We start from the raw sequence: 17304 nt of genomic DNA on the forward strand, positions 1-17304 counted from the left end.
ACAGGGATTGTAAACAACATACCATGGAGCCCCAGTGCACTATATTGTATCTCAGAGGCTCCCATTTTTTTCTGATTTAGCTTGGATTGGTTGTATAGTAAAAAGATCCTTGCACAGTAACAAAATACTTTTCGGGCACCCAAACATATTTATGTAATCATTCTGGATCCGGATCAGGCAGCGATACGTCTCTGTCTTGTTGCGCTTTGGTGTGCTTGCTGAGTCCATCGCCGTGATTTTCAGACCCGGAATGTCATAGTTGTATCACTGGAAGGAAAAAGGAGATGCTCTGCTGTTCAAGAGAGCAGGAAGTGTACTATGTCATAAAGATGTGTGTGAAATCTTGAAAATTGGTCTGAATTCCATTTCATAAGCCCGATGTTACTCACCGTCGCAAATCTCACACCTATCAGTAATGCATCCGATCAGGTTCAAAGCCTGACTCATGGCCGATCTTCAAAGCCTCTTTCATTCCATGAAGAATTCCGTAATGCTTGCCCTCCTGTTTAACAGGCTCTCTCTTCAAAGTCTTCCGCTTCTTCGCCTCCTTCGTATCCTCCTTCAGCCCGGATTCTTCAGTGTCTTGCCAGACCCTTGCAACCCATAACGCAACCATCAGGTCTAAGTGTGGCTTGTCCATAGACACAACAATATCCAGCCTCTCCTCGGCGAGGGTTTTATCTGCACTGGGCGTCTCGATAGCGATAAGCTCCCCACCACCATCGTGCCACTCCAGTATTCCCTTCTTGAACCTGGCATGATAGAGCAGTCGCGGATGATTTGTCTCGTCGTCGGAGATGACATCGAAGGTGTTCTTCATGCCTGTGATCCCCATAGACGTTTCTTTGCGCAGCTGAACGCCGCTAAATTGATCATGTCGTTGGCCACTGATGACAACCGCTCGTTCCTGCTTCCTGAGCGCCATCTCTGCCTCGCGAATGTGATATATACCATCGCTCATGTCGACCGTCTTCAGGGTACCATTTTCTTCAAGCTGGCGTGTGGCTGGCACTTCGAACAGGGATAAACATGGTGCCACAGCGTTGTTACCGAGTGGCTTCGACAGCTGATATAATGGTCTCGCCCCTGAGATAGGAGGTCGAATGGTGACTGTCTGCGGTGCCAGCACAAGACTACCAGGGGTGATGGAGAACGGAGGGGGTGGATGCGCATTCGATGCCAGGTCGATACTATCTTCAAGCAGATCCTCATTCATGTGCTGTTTCTCTGGTGGGAAATCTGCAACGTCGCCCAGATTGCCTACACAGGCAGCATACGATGGTGGTGGCTCTGAAGACCCAGCATCACAATTATTGAAGGACATCTTAAGAGTTTGATAAGTGAATATCGGGATAGTGTGAAGGAAAAAAGGATGAAAATTCCAAGGAATAGAAATGTTGGTTTGACTGGGAGATGTACCCAGGCAGCCGACAGTCGAAAACGTCAATGGCAGCATATTATAACATAAAAAAACATGGACTTGACGAGCTGCCAACGACGTGAGGATGCTATTTTGCGAGGACCCAGCTGTCAGCTCTGCGCCTCAGTCACACATATTGGTAGGTCGGACTCCAGGTAGGCCGTCATTCGCCAGAAAGCACGAAGGATCCGACGAGATAGCGGCTCAGCCCGACTGCTGTACCTAAACACAACAAGGCACCGTCAGCATGACGAACACAGCCGCCCAGCAATAATCTGACGGAGATCAGCGTGGTGAAGCACGAAAATACCTCGCGCTCCGGGTATTCCCGTTCGGGCAACCAGCATAGTTGGCTGCTCTCCTTTAACACATGAATGAGGACTGTGTTGAGCAGGTGACCCAAGACAATTGATTCGACAACTAGGCAGACACCAAAGCAAATCTTTGAATGTCGTTCGTGTATTAGCAAGCACAATAAAGACGCATGTAGCATTGCACAAGATCTTATGTCTGGCCAAAGTTGAGTTATTATATGTACAAGCGCACCCTTTACTGCCGTGCTAGACTGCTACGTAAGTATTTAGGAACCTATAGAAGTTGTGACATGAATTGTAGTTAGGTGCATATGAGAGACTCGAAAGAGCTCTTGATCCTAAACGCTCAACAACAGCTCAAGAAGCTTTGGGAAGTTTGGAGTGCTGTGGCCACGTCAGTAATTATTCGATCATCATGGGACCACCATGAGACTTACCCAAGTCCGCTGACAGGATCCCAACCTGTAGATGCAAGAAAGCCAGTTGAATCACAGTTAGGATTGCTACCCGTAGTGACATCGTAGAAGACCTCAGGATGGGAGTACTATTGGCAATGTCAGCATTTGTACAACAGAACACTCGACGAAAACATGACGTGTTTTGTTGTTGCATAGCAGGGGGGGTTTTTTTTTAATTTTTTTTATTTTCCAAAAAAACAAAAAAAAACAAAGATAAACCAAGAAGAAAAGATGGATTGTTTACCAGAATCTCATTGACGAATCCGATCGTGGTCTTGTTCGCTGCCAGGCGGTGCTCGTTCACCAAGGTGAGGATCGATCCCCAGACCGGAGAGGACAGGCTGGTACCGGAGACCGTGTACCAGTTTCCCTGCGTAAAGGTGACATAGTCAGATCCTATAGCACTGACGTCTGGATACCCTCTGCCGCCGATGTGATAAACACCATCGCCCACGTCACTGAAATTGGTGCCCGCCTCCGCGTAACCAGTGAAGTTCAGCGAGACCTCGTCGAAATAGGTCGAAATAGCGCTCGTTTGCCACGACGGGGCCTCAAAGTAGTTGGAGAAACCACCGCCGGAAGGAAATGAAGTAGTGGAGACTTCGATGGGCTTGGCGCTCGTGTCGTTGTTTGGGAACTCGAACTGCGTGCTCCCCACAGCGAGAACATAGGGACATGTTGCATCCGCGTCTGGGTAGAAAACTGTGCTATCCGGCCCTGCACAGCCAGAAGCGTACCCAAAATCTCCTGGGTAGGAGCCCACACCGTAGTCTCCAGAGGACATAACGACGGTGGTGCCTTGCAGACCAAGCTTCATGATCTCATTGCACTGCCGCTCCAGGTAAGACGCTGGCAAGTCGCCCTCACCTCCTCCATAGGAGATGGAAATAACATTTGTCGGCTCGTACACTCCGCATTGCAGCTGACCTTTGTACCCGCCAGGGTTGGGATCGGGATACACAGGGTCCAAGCAGTCAGCCTCAGTGCAATCGCCCGTCTCGCCGTAGGCGCTGTAGGTGCAATAGCTCCCGTCGAGAGCATCGAAGAAGGTGTTGTAAAAGCCGAAGTATGGGGTGGTGAGGGTAGTCTGGTTGACCTCGTAGTATTGATCGTCCGTCTGGTACAACACAGTGCCCTGCGGCCAGATCAACGGCCACGATGCCTGGAAGTCCAGGTCGGACTCCACGCCGGTCTCTTCCTCTGGAAGACCCGCGGCCTCGGCAGAGCCCACAGCCCCATCGATCAGTTCCTCCTTGGGGTAGGTGCCGTTTGGAATGTACGGGTGGAGAGTGCTGAAAAAGACGTCCAAGTCATATTTGCCATAATGGTCATCGAGTGACTCGAAAATGCCCAGCTCGTTTCCAGGGGCTGCAAGCGTGTTGTTAGGGATGCTGTATTGTGCCCTGATGCAGTCGGTCGTCACAAGGGTGTCACAGTTCTCGGGGGTCAGATCACCGATGGTGAAGTTGGGAATCAGCTTCGTAGGTTTTTCGTCAACCTTGAAGACGGTGGACTTGTGACTACGCTTCACAGGGGTCTGCTCGAGTTGCCGCTTGTGCTTCGCCTTCTTCAGCTCACGGGGATCAGGCCGCATCTTGATGCCGGGTGTGACATAGTCGACGTGCTCCTGTACGTCTTTGGGCAGGTGATACTCATCCACGGCAACGGTCTTAGTCCCTGTGGTGACGTCGGTGAAGACGTAAAAGTCCGCAAAGAGGATATCTTCGACTTCGTGGGTTTGCGCATCAAACTGGATCCACTGCTTATTGGCCGAGAGAGACAGTCTGTCCGCCGAGATGCCACTCGCGGTGAGCCAGTCCATGACCTTGACAGAATTCATTTTAGCGAGAGGAACAGGGTTTTTTCTTTTAATAATAAAAATCAAAGACGAAAGACTCAATAGGGGGGGTCAGATGCCACTTACTGCAGCGACGCTTGTCTCAGATGGCGCAAACAGATCAATCACCTCGTCTGCAGACAAGTGTTTGCCAAAGCGTGGCGATGCCGGGTTCGATCTAACAAGTACGTAAATCAGTATCCAGCCGAATATAAACACCGCTTGACTATGCGTTTGAAGGGTGACCTACTGCTCACGAAGCATCAGGGCGCCATGGTCAAGGTTCCTCTGCTTCAGCCCAACACGCACGGGTAGCAGGGCATCCCGTGATACCTTGGCCCCCCGCTTCCATTTGCGTCCCCATTGCGGCAATTGACGTTCATGCAAGGCGTGAGAAGCTGGAACGTCGCGCCTGGTGACCGCGTCATGTCGCCTGGGCACATCGTGCACGGAGCGAGAGAGCGGACTAGCGTGGACGATGGCGAGACCACCGGCGAGGATGGCGCTCAAGTTACGGAGCAACATGACGTATTGTAGGGCAGTGGGTAACAACGATGCTCTATCTGTCCACAGCAAAGAGGGAGGAAGAAGAGAGAGAGACACTGGAAACCCCAAAGGACAGGCCCCCTCTTTTATCTAAGAATTGAAAGGTGGTGGTGGCCGTCGATGCTAACAATGCCTAGGGAAGAGGGAGGCGGGCGAAGGACCCAGATGCAGGACCCTGGTCTTCACTTATAACGGGGCAGCAAGATAAAGTTTACACGAAATGAAGCCTCGATGTCTTGATGCCCCAAAGGAACACCCGATTTCGAGATTATGTTAATGCTTAGGGAAATTTGTTCTCTACAATAAATCAATTTGACCTGGCTACCAAGGCAACAGCTTTCCTGGTCTGGTCCGATCAACCGGTGATATGCACCGATGTATGACAATGAGGCGCCAGATAGCCTGCAGCGGTCGAACGGCCGTTTTGCCTCTGTTGGGTCGGTCGCCGCCAGCTATGACCCACAGACCCTGCTGCATCATTCTGCCTATCAATCGCCCATTGTGGCCTGCCTAATTTGGCTTGAGTCCAACCGTTGATCTTCACAGGGATGACACAGAAGCTCGATAGCTCTACAAGGAGCTGCAAACTATAACTACTCCGGTACTAAGTAGGGTAGTATCGCCCCTGTCCAAGCCGGGGGGTCGGGCTATGAGAAAAATCCTAGAGCAACGTTGAATGTCAAGTGAAGCTACCATTCTGATTCAGAGTAGTTGGCAAGTTGATCAGCAGATCCAGCCCGCCAGTACGCAATTTCCGGCAATGCGAAGCCGAGGCCTGCAAAACAACGCACTCGAACCACAGCTCAGCTCTTCAGCTTGTGGCATTTGATGGAGCCAGTTCGCGATATGTCGACTCCTCTGTCCGCAGGATATGAATCTCATTAGTGGCTCAACAACAGGAGGGTGGATGCATCTGATGCTTTTGCCGGTGAGCTAAGTCTGTTTGATGGACCACTCTTTTTTTTTCTCCTTCTTTTTTCTTGCTTTCTTGGCACGCAGCTTGTGCGGACTATTTATTGCATACTGCACCCTTCCTTTTACCCTCTAGACTTGACTGAAAGAGCGTATAATCGCTGAATACGAGAGACTACAACGGGCCACGACAGACCACGGCCACCTCAAAAACCAAAGCCTAATGTTAGCATTTGTCTAGAGCAGCACGTTTGAATACATTGAAAATTTGCATCCCCAGAATAATACTTTGCCAAGTGCCCTTGAGAGCCCAACAACAGCTTTTGAACAGCTGGGCTTGACGAGTCCCTGGAGATCCAGCTGACCAGACATGCGGCGGTACGAAAGCACCAAATAGCCGTCAACACTACTACGCAATATTGAGTAGGAAGAATCGGGTGCATAGCCTAAACACGGCTGGGATAAGGAGAGGCTAATAAACTGGAAAAAGACATGGCATCTGATGGAAATTTTGAGGCGAGAGCTGAGTGCTATAAATAGTAAATAGGTTCGTATGATGGTTGGTTGCATCAACCACGGGGCTCCCAATGTTATCCTCGTAGGTCGCTGAGTGTTGCAATGAGGTTCTCAATTGTCCAGGCCTACTCCCAAACATCTCCTCGTTACTGTCTAGGACATCACGGTGTTCCTCCGGTGATTATTCGTTATAAATTTAGCTAGAAATCATGCTCCATGCCGAGAATACTCAAAGGACGTGATGAAATGCCACGTGCTCAGAAGACGACGACTTTCCGCTTTCTAGCCTCGAGGCTATGACTGCTATGTTGACCCTGAGCTGTTTCTACTCGGTATGATCCAGAAACGTTTTCCCTTCCCATGTAGTTATTACGCGTGTTCCCCCCCTTTTCTATCAAATGCCGAGAAGATAGAAGTCGCACTTCATGATAAGACTAGGAGCTAATCATTATGAAGAAAAAAACAACCGGTTGCGATGCCACTATAACGTATATTATCTTGTCATCCCATACCTGGTACTTGTTGTATGTACCTGCGGTGCACGGGTTCCAAGAGAGGTATAATGTGTGACAAGAATCGCAATGTAATTAAAAAAAAAAAAAAATGCTATCTGCTTCTACGATTTGGTGGTATTTGTGTAAGCATATTTCCCAATCTTCGCAAGTGTCCACTCGGCGGCGACAGTCGAGTAGTCAGCATCATAAGCCGTATGAAGAGCCAGGAAGTCGCCAACAGCAGGCGAGCAAACCGAGTCACCATAATTGCACCAGTCACCAATGATATCGCCGTAACGGGTGTCGAGGTTCTGGACCTGGTAGGGGAGGCGAGGATATTTCTAAGGGCGCCGCGTAAGTGAGTTAACTGGACAATCGTATACAAGACGGTGTCGGGCACAAAGACTTACACCAGTAGCGTTCCACGGGTGGTCACCAAAGTCATAGCTTTCATAAGGCACATGGCGGGGATTTCCAAAGAATATGTTGGCAATGACTGCATATAAAGCGATATTTAGTATTAAATACTCAGATTCACGCTCGAGAAAAACATTGGGCTCACTTTTCTTCCCAATTTCCTCTGAGATCAGAGGCTGTGTTGCATTACCAAGATACTCTTGCCCGCCCCCACCGGCGAGCGCATCGCCGACGATCAAGCAACCTTGGGAGTAAGATCCCAACACGATCTTGCTGTCGGGACAAGCTTCGGCGTACGCATTGACTTGGGCACCCGCAGCAGCACGGCCGACGAAGTAGCTGTCTGTTTCAGTCTCGTTGGTCGCAGGATAGATGATATCCTCGTAATTTGTAGTAGTGGTCATGTTCGCTGCGACTGACTCAAACACATCGTAAGGGAATCCGGGATAGGCCGAAAGACTTCCCCGCGCGACCATGAAGTGAACATCAACACATTCCGTGCTGTTTTCCAGAAGCGCTGAGACGATGGGCAGTTGCGCACATATGTGCACGCTGATGGCGACGAAAATAGCATGGGATACCATCGTGAATGGGCTTTCAGTGGGTAAGTGTGCTTAGAGGGCGTGTGCGCGCGTTTCTCGTGCTCTGCAAAGTAGGTCGGTGAAGAGATGATTGCACATTAATTTTTTATTTTTTTTGTGAGTTGGTCTTGTAGGCGGTATGTTTTACGTGATCAGTTTCCAACAATTTTCAGGGGAACGATGCCCCTTGAGTGACTTGATATCGAGTACCCCCGAGATCTCCGAGGTTGGGCCTAATTTCATGCACAATTACAACGATGTCATAGGGACATTGAAGCCAGCATACCAGAATACGGGCCCCCCTTTTCACTGACTAATAAACCCGGACGCTCCAAGACTTTCCAGTACAGTGGCCAGCAACTCTGCATTTCCAGGGCAAGATGGCACAATTGACTAGATTCAACGTCGAGAACTGAAGAGCATGCTCAGTTCTGACTTTTCAAAAGGATGGAATTCTAAATTTATACATTCCAAGCCCACTTAGCCGAGGCCTTTTTGTGTTCATAGCAGTAAAAGCGCCGGCTCTGAGCGGTGGTTACAGGCAGAATATTCATGCATATCCCCCCCCCCCCCACTATCTCCCTCTCATCATTTCGTGAGTGAGTGTGTGAGAAAGAGAGTGAGAGAGAGTGTGAGTGTGAGTGGGAGTGAGTGAGTGATGGCTGGCAATTACTTAGATAGTGAACAAGTAGTACATAAATGGTATTTTGGGATCTCTTCCGGCATGAGGAGAAGGTGTAACATAACCGAGGTATCGCGAGACACCGATGGCATACAAACATTCTAATAGGGTATGGGAGGCTTTCAGCTGCGTTACAAGACTGACGTATGACCGTTGAGTCGAGTCTTGACTCTCCTAAGGATGCATACCCCCTTCACTACATATAGATCGCTCTTTACCGTAGCGTAACGCCCTTCCATATGTTGTTTAGAGTCGGCTATTGGTATAATTATTTTGTCCCTTTTCAGGTTTTGTAGGAATACGATCAATGCCTCTTCCACAGTTACTGGTCATCAGGTCATAAATTTGAAAGTCACCTATTGCTTTCTGGCTTATTGTCGCAGAAGCGATCCCCAGTGCGTTGCATTAGCCATACCTCTTATGTTATCAGACTTATGTATTCGAATGTTCTGTGAATGAGCTTTGGACGATGCCAGCGAGCCCATCAGAACATCTGTTTTATACCACTGCTGTGAACAGGTCAGAGAGCTTTTTTCTTGACTGTGTTCTCCTCTCCAGGCACAGATGAATTTCTTTGAAGAACCCAGCGCTAAGAAAATGCTCGCCAATCCATTTGGACCTGTATAGCATCAATCGTACCTAGCAAGGCAATTTCTTGCTTAGATTCTCGACTCAAAATTCAAAAGAGGCTATTGCATCTGTAGCCGGGCTTAGGATTCGCTTGGTCAAAACATTCTCGCAAGGAAATTAATCGTCTGTGTGCCGTGATGAAGGAAAAGTACTTGTGGGGAAGTGGCTGATTTGACGAGGTACCCATTGTAGCCAGAATACTGTCTGAAGCAACTTTGAGAGGATACGCTAGCTGGACACAATTAGAGTAATTGGTAGAGAAAATATATATTTTCACGGGCAGATCAATGTGACATTCTCAGAAGCAGATGGATGAGGCCCTCATTGTCAGTCTTGCAAATGCTATCTAGTTCTAGTGGTGCTAGAGGCGTTTGAGATCAGCTCTCGGACGCCTTTTCAGCTGTGCCAAGTTTCCTTCAAGTATTACAACCAGGGCAGGCGGATATGCTGTAATTTTTATACATTTTGCAAGAAGTCCCATCTGACAGACAAGTTTGCACCAGTGGCATGGAGTTGGTAGGAGGAAAGTCATGTTTACTTGCTGTTGTGCAGACCCTGGTTTGATAATGTCTGGACCCTTCAAGAGAATTTCCTCGCCACAAAAGCACTCGTCTGTTGTACGACCTGCAGAGTGCCGTGGACGACTTTACACCACGCCTCTGCACTGTATCTATTCGGAGCCCAGAGAAATGCATTAATTTGGGCATCACTTATGAGATGGGCTCATCCAGATGGAGTTGTTTCTTTTCTTTTCCCAAGCTGGTGCTAGCGCTTTGCGTCTCTACGAAGTCAAGCAGAATCTCGGTGGTGCCCAGTGCAGCGATCCGAGAGACCGGATATATAGGGTGCTGGGCTTGATGGCTCCGGAGGTGCGACAGACCATCTCTGTTGATTATAACGTGTTAATCAAAGGAATGGGCTAGACACTAGGCTAGAGAATCACTAGCCGAGCTGTGGTTTGTTTGTCGAGAATTCCTTAACTTTCCAACCAATTCCAAGTTAGTTCGCATGCTCGAGGCTCTCTGCCTTGTTCGGAATTCCTCGAGACGAGAGCAATGTGCTGGGGGTAGCCGGTGTGTACGTCTCCTCCGTTGAGCTTATCTACCAATTCACGGCAACGGCAAAGGATTTTCCTCCAATTAGTATCCCACAAACTCTATCACATCTTCCAAAGCCTACAATTTTAAAAGATCCGCGCTAGAGCTAGCGCTCTCAGTCTTAGAACACTTTCTAGAGCTATCAGCTGATGGCTATGCTCGAAGTTTGAGCCAAATATGTTGTCTTTGCCACGCTGAGAGAATGCAGCGAGATTTGTCGCAGGAATACTGCTGAAGAATGATGGACCCTCTGGGAATGAGGATGACGAGATTTTCGAGAAGATCTTGATCCCGATTCGAGCAATTTGTGCGGGCAAAGCCGTTCTCATTGGCACAGATGGCATTGTCGGGCTGGCTGCAAGATTAGCACGGCAAGGTGATATGATGTGTTCTCTATTCGACTCTGGAAGTCTCATATTGCTCGGGCCGTGGCCAATGGACGGTATCTTGTTGTCTGGGTTGCTTTGTTCCTGATGTGGCTGATGGGGAAGCTGTCCTGCATCTGCTGCCACCAAACTTGGAAGGAGTGGCATTTTCGCGACATTGCGACTGGAAAGATCTCGGCTGAAATAAGCGCTTTGCCTCCCTAGTATCGACTCCTGTTATTGATACTAAATGCGATAAACAGCAAATCTATTGCGCCGGAGGTATTCTCTAACGGGGGAGTGAACGTTCGGGATTTTGAACTGATTTAAATAAGCCTCTCTATCGTGCTGTTCGCTAACAAACGTCAGCATATCTATCTTACTTTGAAAATCACCAACTCTTCGCTTTGAAGTTGAGAGGCAGGCGTAGGCGACCGGCTGAGTGAGATTACGCCTGGCAGTCTCCTTTCGTCACAAAGTTATAAGTGCGTATAATTAAACAAGTTCCGTATCTTGCTAGTTCATTTTCTTTTTAGATTCCCGGATTGATGACAGAAAGTCTAGCATGCTCGCTCGTTGATGGCACGATCAATTAATTGATGCCGAAAAGTGCTTCGCACCTTTGCTTTAAGTCAAAGGGGGGGGTTTTGGGCCGGGGTAGTTTTGGGCCACCCTGGCCACCCTCACCGCCTCTTCAACCCCCTTTAGTTTGATAGCTATTACTCAACCAATTTTGATCCAAACAACTTCATCTTTCCAGCAAACCTTTATCTGACTGTTATAAAGCCCTATTCCGAGTTTGAGCTAGCCCAGGCTGTTGAGGCTGTTAGAAAAGGCAAGTCTCAGCGGCAAGCCTCGAGGGAATGGGGTATTCCAAGGAGTATTCTTCAGGCTTGCCTAGAAGGAGGGGAATCGCATAAAACAGCCTACGAAAACCAGCAAAAGCTCTTTATTGATCAGGAAAGAAGACTAGCTGAATGGATCCTGATTCAAGAAAGCCTAGGCGTTCTACCAAGCCATTCAGAACTCAAATACTTTGCTCAGCAGATCCTTGAGGTTCAGGGAGACTCTCAGGCTCTCGGGGTACAATGGATTTAGGCTTTTTTGAAGAGAAATCCAGAGATAAAGGTCAGAAAGACTTGCTGCATTGCTTCTGAACGAACGAATGGGGCTATAATAGAGGTAATACAGCTTTGATTTTGTCTTTTCAATCTTCCTTATATCCAAGCTATTAAGCTAGCTAATAGATGGAATATGGATGAAGCTGGCTTGATGGAGGGCTAAGGAACAAATGGATTAGTTCTCGGAGGCTCTTCTTTGCGTTCAATTCAAAGGAAAGACTCTGAATCAAAAGCCTGAACTTCTTTCCTCGAGTATATCTCAGCTACAGATGCTTACCTCTTCCCTCTAGTGATTTTTAAGAGCTAAACAGTATAATAACAGTAATTTCCTCTTGATTTGGAGCTTTTTGATAATTAGAAGTTTATAGCTATGCAAAACAGATAGATAAATAATAAAATGGCAGTTGAATAGCTGAAAGAGATCTTCATTTCTTATAGCTAGCCAGCAGACCTCTCAGAAGCCAGGCTGTTAGTCCTGAATGGCTATAGCAGCTATAAAATGGATAAGTTTATATAGCTTTGCTTCCAAAACAATATCCTGCTTATTTACTTGCTTTCTTATATCTCTTACATTCTTCAACCTCTCAATCTAGAAGTCTTTTCATTTCTCAAACAGGCATACAGAAAGAAAGTTAGCAATATGAGCTAATGAAGCGATTTAACTATTGCAGGCAAGCGTTTATTCCTCAGCAACTATCATCTAGCTCAACTGAAAAGCCTTTCAAGCCAGAATATTAGATCTGAATAGAAAGCAACTAATCTGTAGCCTCTTAAACTCTTAAAAGCTCTCTTAAGCCCTTTTCTCCTCAAGAATAGTTAATCAAGCTATCAAACTCAATCCAATTCAGGCTCAGCATAATCAACAGCACCTCGTCTTTCCCCAAAAGCCTTCTCAAGCCAGCTAATCCTCTTTTCAACTTCTCGAAAGACTAAACAGCTATACTATCAGCTGCTAGAGAATCAGCAATAATTTCGAACGGAACCAGACCGCTGTATGCTATTCAAGAAGATAAAAAAGGCTTATAAGGAGAGGGATCTCGAGTTTGCTAAAGCATTGGAGGAAAATAAAGCATTGAAAAGGCAGATTGAGGCTCTGAGGCTTAGTAAAAGAAGAAAGATTGATATGGATCCGAATTCGAAGTTTGCAGGGATTAAGGATATACAGAGAGCTCAAAATGCGGCTAATCGCTACGAGGATAGTCTGAATGAAGAGAGCGATGTCGAATTACCTACTGATAAGGAGGATTGCATCGTGGTGGGTGAATAGAATAGATAAACAGTATATATATATATGGGTGTGTGTATTTGACGAGGGTGGCCAGGGTGGCCCAAAACTACCCCGGCCCAAAACCCCCCCCTTTGACTTATGTCAAAGCCCCAGTTGGGTGAATATATAAATAGTAGGTGCCGACAAAGATGCCGCATAAGCACTGCACTATATAATTCTGAGCTCGGCTGTTACGTTGTTGGGGTGGGAGATTGATACCTGATGACCGCATCTGGCATGTGATGCGGGCGAGAGACCCGCTTCTCGAGGCGATCCTTCATCCCACGTCACATTGGAAATCATGCCACAGGAAAGCACTTATATGTCTTGACGATATCCACTGAGGTCTCTACTCAGATCAGCATACTTCACCGGCCATTACTCCGAATGTTATATTCAGGTCTCTATCTTTAGGATTGATCAATGAGCACTCTCCTGGTGACAGCATACTGTTGCAATTTTCTTGCCCTCTCAAGAGATATCTACCCCATCCAAGAACTCTTCCAAGAAGTGACAACCAATAGAGACGATGCCGTACATAATCGGACTCAACAGTGGTAGCTCATTTGACGGGGTCGATGCAGTGTTGTGTAAGATCGACTTCGCGCCCGATGGCCATCCCTCACGCCCAAGCTTTGTCGATGGTCTGACTGTGGACTGGCCAAACGACCTGCAGGCACAGGTGCTGTCTGCATTCAGCAATTCACTCACCATCTTCGAGCTCTGCCGTCTGAACTATGCCGCTGGCGCTCTCTATGCTGAGGCTGCCAATACTCTGATAAAGAAGGCGGGGCTTAAGGCTGAAGACATCGAGGTCATTGGCTATGACGGCCAGACCGTATACCAAGAACCTCCAGAGAAAGATCTCATGGCCAAATACACGCAAGACAGCACGGCTGGTCTCGTGGAGCGGTGGACCAAGGGCGGCTTTCCCTGTGGCCTTTTTATTGCTGAGTCGGGAGTCGTTGCTGCCTTGACCCAAGTCACAACAGTCACACAGTTCCGACCCGTGGATCACGCGCTGGGGGGCTCAGCCGCGCCACTGATGCAGTATCTTGATTTTGTGGCCTTTCGCGACCATGCGCCCATTGCAACATTGAATATTGGCGGCATTGCCAACGTGCAGCTGGCTCATACGGATCGTCGTCAAATGATGGCATTCGATACTGGCCCAGGAAATGTTATGCTCGACCACGTGGTCAAGGCTCGCACTGGCGCTCTCTATGACAAGGACGGGGATCTCGCGGCCAAAGGAGAAATATTGCCCGCGCTCCTCGAACGCCTGCATACTCACCCGTTCTTCAAGAGGACTCCTCCACGGTCCGCGTGGCGGTTGGATTTCGGTGCCGATTTTGCCGACGATATCCTGGCGCAGCACCAAACAGCATCGACCGAAGACCTCGTGGCCACTCTGACCGCCTTCACTGCGGAGTCGATCCGAAAATCTGTCGTGGACATAGTCATGAAGAAATCACCAATCAAGCAGCTCGTCGCCAGCGGTGGTGGAACCCGTAACAAAACCCTGCTCGGTTGGTTGAGCGACTTGATGGCGAAACACGGGGTAGAGGTTGTCCTCAGCGACGCCTATGGACTCCCTGCGACGTACAAGGAGGCTATCAAGTTTGCAACACTGGGATTCGCCATGAGAAATCAGCTTGCCAACAATATTCCCGCTGCTGGTGGTGCTTCCTCGTACGCCATTCTGGGCAAGCTATCATGGGCCCCGAGACTGGCAAAAAATGCTGGGCCTCTGGACAAAGTGTAAGGAATCGACGGGAAGAGGAGTGCACACGGCGCTGTACCGGATGAGAGACATCTTCATCAGGGCCTCGCATTTAGGTGTATCAACGGTCAATAATGCATCAGTGAAGAGTGATATACTGCATGGGCTAAGGACATGAGACGAGAAGGTGCTATTGTGGTTCTTCTTCTACCATTGATTGAATGCTTGATTTCTCTGGGGAGCAATGCTAGGAAGTTCTCCTATACTGTCTGACCCCCCCTTGCCAGACACCCGTACCCGCCGGACAGCTAATTTCCGACAGCGCCATACAAATACCAACATCCTCACTTACATATTATTTCCTCAATATTGAAGCTATTCAGAAACTGTTTTGATAGATAGATAGCCCTTTAATTGACGAATCTATTGATATACTTATATCTATGCCTGGACGCCTTATGATGCAATTCTGGCAATGCTGGAAGCTAATATCTGTTCCTTCCTGTTTTCATATTCATGATCCTTTTCCTTTAACAATCTTCTATCTCAAGCAAGCTATAATGCCTTCCCACGCCTGGAATGAGGAGAATATGGCTGATGCTCTCTTCGATATTATAGATAACTATTTATCTTTACGAAAATCAGCCAAGAAATACGGAATCGCCCTCCAAATGCTATCAGATCAGCTGCATGCAGAGTTCTCAGTTCAAGAAGCAAAGCAATCTCAACAACGCCTTTCTACTACTGAGGAAAAGAAGATATCAAGATAAATTATCAAGCAGAAGAGCCTAGAATATGCTTTATTAGCTTCTGCTATATGTGGTATTGTAGAAGCTCTTCTTAAGCAGAAAGAAGATCTCAATGCTTTTAGCTGCAAATGGATAAAGGGCTTTAAGAAGAGAAATCCTCAAATTCGCTATAAAATAAGCATTTGCTAGGAAGCTACTAGATACAATGCTTTCATTCCGAAAGCTATTAACTAGTATTTCAACATTCGCGAGAAGGAATATGAGTGAATCGAGCTACAGCTTACAGTGAATGTAGATGAGAGTGGCATTATGACTGAATATAGTAAATTTCTATGGAATTCTCATCTTAGAGCTTCTGAACTGATACTTTTGATAGGCCTGAACTCGCTGGTTCTTGGATCCTCTGAAAAAAAGAAAGCATTTCTCAAAAGCAGCTAGAACAGAAGCTGAGTTACTCTCATTGAAAGCTGTACAGCCACAAGCTAGCTTCTCGATTCAGGCATCATCTTTAAGGGCAAAGATCTTCAAAAACAGTAGTTTTCTGAAGATATGGAGCAGTCTGTGCTAACCTAGCATGTGATTATTAGTTAAAACAGCTGAATAAGCAATGAAATTGCAATAGCATAGCTTAAGGATCTTTTTCTTCTTTAGATGAATAATCTCCGTGAGAATGATATATCTCGAGCTATCCTTCTCATTCTAAATGGCTATAATAGCTATATATCAGTAAGTTAAGATCTTTTAAAGCTTAAGATAATATTTCTTGAGGATAATATGCTGATATAAAACAGCTGGAGTTTATAGCTTCTTGCTACTTGAATAACATTTTCCTTTGCTTTCTCCCTGCATATATCTTCTATAGCTTCCAGCTACTAGATAACAGCATATTTGCTGTACTGAAAGCAGCCTATCGGAAAGAACTTTAAAAGTTGCAAGATTTTACAGACTCAGCTCCTATTAACAAGATCAACTTTCTACAATATCTCATTACAGCTAGAGCAGCAATTACTTCTAAAGTAGTAAAAGAAGAATAAAGATATAATAATAACTATCCAATTAATCGTTATAAAGCCCTATCTCATAAGAAAATCCAGAAGAATAAGCAAAAACGAGAAGCAGATGAGTTGGAGGAGAACGAGGAGAATGAGCTCATTTCCCATAAGTTTATTACTGCTATAAGCCGAGACTGAAGCTACAACGAATGCAGCAAGTTAAGAAGGATTGCAAATCATCTTGAAAACCTCCAAGCTGAGATTATCTTGCTCCAACAGCGAAATGCCTCCCTTAAGGCTCAGAACGAAGCTATTTCGAAGACCCGAAAGCGCAAGAAGATCCCCAATCCTAACAAACGCTTTATAATTATTTCAGAGGCACTTTCAGCTGGAGAAGAGGCCAACACAGCCCAGGAAGAGAATGGTTTGCCTGCTGAGGATATTGTAGAGGTTCAAGACGAGATTAACGAGGAGGACTCTGAGAACGATAATGCAAACATTTCACGTAAGGATTCACCACCAATTCGTCGATCTTCTGGGCGGACTAGCCGTATGCCAACTAGATATTTGGAATAAGGAAATTTAGATCATTTCGATGATATATTTATTATTATTATACGATTTGAAGTGAATTATTTCTATATACTTGAAAAGGTGGCAATTGTATGGGCCATTTCGCATTTTAGTGTCCGGCGGGTACGGGTGTCCGGCAAGGGGGGGTCAGACAGTAGTCAGCTGTATGAGCTGCGAGGGTGAGTTTTTGCTGCTGAACGCTCTCAAGCCGAAATTTGAAACAATACATATACATGTACCGAGACCGTAATGAGATGGAAAAAAAGGAAGTACACCTCATTGATAGCAATTACTTACATCATCTTTTCAGAAGACCCCTCCCGGGGGGGGGGGGGGGAAGGTTAGTGACGCTTGTTGCATCGAAACCAACTCATTTGCATCAGAAATTCATCCAAAACTCACTAGACAGTAATGAAATTCCCCGAAAGAATCAAGATTAGCTGTCTCATTCTTTCATTCCGGTATGAGATAAGACTAGGTCATTCTCGTCTCAGAACTTTGGGGGACGGACAATTATTAGATGGATTGGCGTAGTTTGCAACGAGCTGTCCGTTTGTGAATCCAAGACTGTCGCGCTTAGCTACCGACACCTGATCTACACCGGACAGCT

General features: G+C 46.9%; 5 protein-coding genes across 5 annotated transcripts; 2 read left to right on the forward strand and 3 right to left on the reverse strand.

Moving 5' to 3' along the window:
* Nucleotides 1–409: 409 nt before the first annotated feature.
* Nucleotides 410–1324, reverse strand: M406DRAFT_70236 (uncharacterized protein; the record flags this gene model as incomplete). The annotated part of the gene is made up of 1 exon (XM_040925326.1): nt 410–1324. The coding sequence occupies one exon, from the start codon at nt 1322–1324 to the stop codon at nt 410–412; it is 915 nt and encodes a 304-aa protein (XP_040779103.1).
* A 748-nt stretch (nt 1325–2072) lies between these two features.
* On the reverse strand, nt 2073–5055 carry M406DRAFT_338757 (subtilisin-like protein; the record flags this gene model as incomplete). The annotated part of the gene is made up of 6 exons (XM_040921380.1): nt 2073–2118; nt 2172–2278; nt 2437–4017; nt 4117–4207; nt 4280–4441; nt 5039–5055. 6 exons carry the CDS (start codon nt 5053–5055, stop codon nt 2073–2075), a joined length of 2004 nt encoding a protein of 667 aa, XP_040779104.1.
* A 1564-nt stretch (nt 5056–6619) lies between these two features.
* On the reverse strand, nt 6620–7498 carry M406DRAFT_70238 (family 5 carbohydrate esterase; the record flags this gene model as incomplete). Its single annotated transcript, XM_040925327.1, has 3 exons — nt 6620–6838; nt 6908–6993; nt 7060–7498. The coding sequence occupies 3 exons, from the start codon at nt 7496–7498 to the stop codon at nt 6620–6622; spliced, it is 744 nt and encodes a 247-aa protein (XP_040779105.1).
* Nucleotides 7499–13186: 5688 nt separating this feature from the next.
* M406DRAFT_70239 (uncharacterized protein) lies at nt 13187–14422 on the forward strand (the record flags this gene model as incomplete). Its single annotated transcript, XM_040925328.1, has 1 exon — nt 13187–14422. One exon carries the CDS (start codon nt 13187–13189, stop codon nt 14420–14422), a length of 1236 nt encoding a protein of 411 aa, XP_040779106.1.
* A 1410-nt stretch (nt 14423–15832) lies between these two features.
* M406DRAFT_70240 (uncharacterized protein) lies at nt 15833–16807 on the forward strand (the record flags this gene model as incomplete). Its single annotated transcript, XM_040925329.1, has 3 exons — nt 15833–15855; nt 16337–16626; nt 16776–16807. The coding sequence occupies 3 exons, from the start codon at nt 15833–15835 to the stop codon at nt 16805–16807; spliced, it is 345 nt and encodes a 114-aa protein (XP_040779107.1).
* Nucleotides 16808–17304: the final 497 nt, after the last annotated feature.

The sequence above is a fragment of the Cryphonectria parasitica genome (assembly GCF_011745365.1).
Source record: "Cryphonectria parasitica EP155 unplaced genomic scaffold M406scaffold_3, whole genome shotgun sequence".
Lineage (NCBI taxonomy): Eukaryota > Fungi > Ascomycota > Sordariomycetes > Diaporthales > Cryphonectriaceae > Cryphonectria > Cryphonectria parasitica.